The sequence below is a fragment of the Chaetura pelagica genome, unplaced genomic scaffold, assembly GCF_000747805.2.
Source record: "Chaetura pelagica isolate M959 unplaced genomic scaffold, ChaPel_1.0 scaffold135, whole genome shotgun sequence".
Lineage (NCBI taxonomy): Eukaryota > Metazoa > Chordata > Aves > Apodiformes > Apodidae > Chaetura > Chaetura pelagica.
In genome coordinates this window covers 1,397,180-1,402,146 of record NW_009953649.1, presented here as the reverse complement: position 1 = coordinate 1,402,146, position 4,967 = coordinate 1,397,180, and the positions used below count along the sequence as shown (strand labels likewise).

The 4,967-nt window shown below is 48.4% G+C and overlaps 1 protein-coding gene across 1 annotated transcript in view; it reads left to right on the top strand.

The window, feature by feature from the left end:
• Nucleotides 1-4,899, top strand: part of AKAP12 (A kinase (PRKA) anchor protein 12) — a 27,819-nt gene extending 22,920 nt beyond the window's left edge. Inside the window, exon 4 of the mRNA XM_010000003.1 lies at nt 4,636-4,899. Coding sequence (XP_009998305.1) covers nt 4,636-4,899 — 264 coding nt within the window. The remainder of the gene's footprint in view (nt 1-4,635) is intronic.
• The last annotated feature ends 68 nt before the right edge of the window (nt 4,900-4,967 follow it).

The following is a 4,967-nucleotide window of genomic DNA, read 5'->3' as shown; positions in this document are numbered from 1 at the left end:
GCGGCCCGCCCGCCCGGGTGGCTGCGCTGGGGTCACTGCGCCATCTAGCGCTGCCTCCTTCCTCACCGCTCGTCTGCGCCGAGCGCGGGCTCTACCGGCTCCTCACGAGTTGGCGGGGATTGCACCCCCAGTGCGTGTAGAGCCAAACTTCCTGATTCGTAAGCACCCCAAAAGCTGGGGAAATTGATGTGCAGGGGCAGCAGCTTCTTCTAGCCGCTGTCTTCCCCGGTAGGTGAGTGTTCATCCAGCTTGGACGCCGTTAAAGAGGAAAAACCATGACAGTGCTGGGTTGGATCAGTGATGTGTGGGCACAAAACGCACATCTGAAATACCAAGTTAGGCTGCTTCAGTGGGCTCTGGAGAGAAAACGCAGATTCTGCTCAGGATCGCTGGCTGGATTCCGCGCCAGGCTGGATCCAGTCAGGAAGCAACAGGGCAGCAGCAGAAACAAGGTCCAGACCAGCAGGGGCTGCTCCCGCAGCTCCTGCCCGGGTGCTGCCCTAAGGCACAGCTCCTGCGAGGCCTGATGCCTGCAGGGACCAGCACCGTCTTGCTCCAGAAAGAGTGGCTGGGCACCGAGGCCAGCAGGAGATGAGGTCTGCTGTCTCCACAGCCTTGCAAACGTAGCCGGTAGTTTCTGATAAGCCTGGCCTGCAGGGACCAGCACCGTCTTGCTCCAGAAAGAGTGGCTGGACACTGAGGCCAGCAGGAGATGAGGTCTGCTGTCTCCACAGCCTTGCAAACGTAGCCGGTAGTTTCTGATAAGCCTGAAAGCAGCCGGGCTGCTGAGGCTCCCCTGTTGCCTGTGGTGACTGAGGGGACAGCTGCAGTGTGGTGGAGGAGGAAGGACAAGCCCTCTCAACCTCGGCTAGGCAACTCTTTTGCTCACCAGCATGTGGGCTACTGACTTTGTGAGGTAATGAATGTGTGAATTGTTGAAGGAATTAATTGAAGAACTGAGGATTTAGACTAGTTTGTCGAAAAGAGACTGAGCTCATTTGACTTTCACCTCATGAATTCATGAAATAAAGCTTGATTCACAGTGTATATTTCCCTGTGAATTTGAGAGATTCATACAAACTGTGACATTTTATCAGCATCAGAAGCTGGATCTCTCTGACATGTTGTGTTGGCAAGCACGGCTGCTTTGCCATGGAAAATGAGGCAATTGGTTATGTGTAAATCTAAGCAGTATATATGTGTGTGTGTCACAATGAAAAATGAAAAACTAAATAGTGAGTAGCAACAAAATCTGCCTTCCCCTGTAATAATTACTAGATCCCTGTTTTGTTGCTTGCCTGCCTTCCATGGCAGTCAGTGTGAAGACTGCCTTGCAAAAAACCCTGGTTTAGCTGAATTGGAAGCAGCAGGTGCTACAGTCCAAGACAAGCCAGACAAGCTCTTCCCACAGGGTAAAACCTCCGGGCAGTTATACATGAGCAGGGACATCTCTGCCTCATAGAAGAAGGAGCAGATGAAGCATAGGAATCATGGAAGCCTCAGTCTTAGCCAGGGGTAAGTGTTAATACCTTTCAAGAGGTCCTCCAGCATAGATTAGCAGATATAGCAGTTTCTACCACAAATTATAAAACCCAGAGGAGAACCTCAGCTAAAGTAGATTTAATGGAAAAGAGCTAATCTGTCTCTATGCAAAAAGGAGAAAGCAAAATGGGGAAATAGAGGAGCACCAGCATTCACTACTGCATGTAAGTTGTTATGGAAAATATGCTTGAAGAGCAATCTCCGAGTCAGTCACGTGCACTGACCGTGCCTGTTTTAGAGAAATTTCCTGATTTTGCCTCATCAACCCTTCATGATAGTCCTCTAGAATCTGTACCCAGGGATGGCAACAACCACATTCAACTTAAGAAAGTAATGACTAAAGTAGAGGATTTTAGGAACATAAGGTCTGGGATACTTGCATCTATCAACACTGTCCCTAGACCATGAAGATGCAGTAAATCAAAGTCAGGGCTTGATCTTGTGGCAGTTGGAGTGGCTGCTACTTGCCCTGCTGAGGATTCAAGTATCAAGGTGATGTGGTAGTTAATTACCACTGCTTTAGTATATTCCCCATCGACAGAGGAGCCCAAACATAGATAGTAGATAAGGGCACTTACCAAGGACAGCCTCCACTTAGCAAACAAGTAGTTTCAATCCTAAGTGTCCATGGGCAAGTCACTATTCACTGATTGACTAAATTAATTCTGTATAATGGATCAGCAGCCTACCTGACTTTATACGTAGGTCCTAATAAGAGGTGCCTTTTAGGTAAGAATTTACTGAAGGGTTAGTGACGAGTGCACCCATGGGGACAAGGACAACCACACCATTTATTGCACAGTTTGCCTCATATCAATGCACCCTTGTTAGCCTGTTACAAACAGATGCTGCCTCAGCCCACAGCAAGTTAGCACTCCACGTTGCAAGTTCCCTCCTGATGCTATTCACTCTCTTACTGAATTGACAAAACAGATCAAAGAACAGGGAATCATTGGCAAGTCTCCTCCCTCTACAAGTCTCCTATATGGCCTCGAAAGAAGCCTAGTGGCAAGCAGTGACAAATAGCAGGTTGTAGAGGCCTGACTGTTCCTGTCCACTGTGGCTGTTCCAGCTTTAGCTGATACAGTCAGTTCTCTTCATGATGGATGGCAACTATCCATGTGAAAGTTACGGTTTTTATGAGCCCAGCACAGGAGCCAGATAGGATGAGGTTTGCTTTAATTTGGCAGAGAGTCCAGTATCCATTCACTAGCCTATCGTGAGGCTTAAATCATAGTCTCACCGCACGTGTAGCTCATGCTACACTGGCTAAAGAGCTGGAAATGTTCAGCTTCCACAAGAGGTCACTGTGGGGCAGCACATCGGTGATGTTTAAAGAGGTGGCGGCCCCTTTGCAGAACCGGTAGACAAGCGACGGACACTTGCTACAGCCCACCTACAGTCAACTGCAGCAGAAATACCAGAAGAACAGAAACAAGAGCTCAGTCACGAATTAATATTTTGGGGAATCAAATAGATAGGTGGGAGAAAAATAGCCCCCGATGAGGCACTACAGGAAATACAATAGTTACCCCTACCCCAGAATAAGAAAGGAGTTATATGCTGTGCTGAGACTTCAGGATCTTGGGGAGCACATGTTCCAGGGTTTAGTATAATAGCCTAACCACTCCATAACTTAGTAAAGGAAAATACAATCTGGGAATGGTACCCGCAACATAAAGAGGCCCCCAGAGCTGTAAAAGAAACCTGTTAAGTGTGTGTCAGCCATTGGGATTCACCCACCCTATGTGTCCCTCACACATCCAAGTAGGAGAGAAGGGATATTGATGGGGACCAGAGCAACAGGGGCTGCCTGGATCCACACAATACTCCATCACTTTGGGTTTCACATCAGAGCAGAATTTTGCGAGAATGCAGTAATATGTAACAACAAGACTACTATTAAACAATTATGGGAAAAAAAACCCCTAATTTTTAATAGGAAACCAGTGATTATGTATTTCCAGGAAGACCGTGAAACTGGTCAGTGGGGTCAACATGAGGGCAAATACACTTCCCCTCTAGTAAAGCTTTTTGAAAATCCAAAACAGCATGAGTGTTTCTTTCTGTGGTAAGCATAGAGTGCCTCACTCCCAAAGCTTTATGTGCTTCAGTGAAATCTGATCAGAAAAGATTATAGGTATGGCCTCTCCCTAGACTATTTACTGCCCTTGCTTAGTTACTGATACCTTAGTTATCTCCATCTTTGAGAACTGATTGGAAAATAAGATGGTTTTGAAAGAGTAAGTTATAATTAATAAAGCTTTCTAAATTGTCTTCTTTCTGTGAGATGTGCCCATTCATGTGCCACTTGGAAAGATGCCAGTCTTAGAGAACAACCATCGAGGCTGTGGCAGAGCCTGGAGCTTTATCCATGAGAATTATTTCAAGGATGCTAACAGTTGATCTTTTGAAGACTTCACCTTTTTTTGCCACGGTCATTAATAGCAATGCCTTTAATGATCATTATAGCTACATGTGTGCTCTGTGCAAAGATCTGCACAACTGCCTCAAGATCCCGGCAGAAACCTCAACCCATTCCCCTCATGGGGGGCAGTAAGGACTTCCCCACCTCCTCCTTACCTTTCCTATGAGGAGACAGACACAGAAACAGGCTTCTCCACATGCTCTTACGTGAAGGGGGTAACTGAAGCTGAAAATGGGGAAGACAGAGAAAGAAGGGGAGAAATACACATTCTGTTTAGGCCGCAAAGCCTGAAACACACCTTTGGTGTCATTCCAGTGAAACAGGCATCCTGTGCCCGCACTCTCCACCAGTTGTTACACATTTGACTATAAATGTAAAATGCTTCCGCGTTACTGCTGTGCTTTGCATGTTCCCACTCTCTCAAGAGGAAACAGTTAACAGAACGGAAAAAAACACCCCGAAACAAAACCCCAAAGCCGGTATCTTAGAGGCGTGGTCCCCGTCAGGCGGCAGCTTCCCGAGCCACCGCCCGCTTGTCTCTCTGCCTGTTTTGAGCCGCTTTCACCGCACCTCAGCCCTCCTCTGCACAGCTCTGCACGCAGGTGAAAGCTGACTCCGAATTTCAGCAATCTTTCGGCTGGTTTTTGCTTTTGGTTCTCTTGCAGCAGATGAAACTCAGGGAAGACAGTGGCATCGTGGCTCCCGAGACACACTTTTTGCTACGCTTCAGTCTCAAAATAACTCGGGCCGGTGGGAAAGATGACGCACTCCCCCAGTCAGTCCAGCGTTCAGCAGAACCGCGGTGCTCAGTCAAGCGGGAGGACACAATTTCTGGGCAATGCCAGGAGCGGGCGCGGCGTGGGGCGAGCGCACGGAGCTGCCCGGACACCCAGCACCGGGAGGGCACGTCCCTGCGCTCCCAGAGCTGACGGTGACACTGGCACAAGGGGGAGGCAGACGGAGACCGAGGCGGGACGGCGCTCGGGGTCCCTCCCCG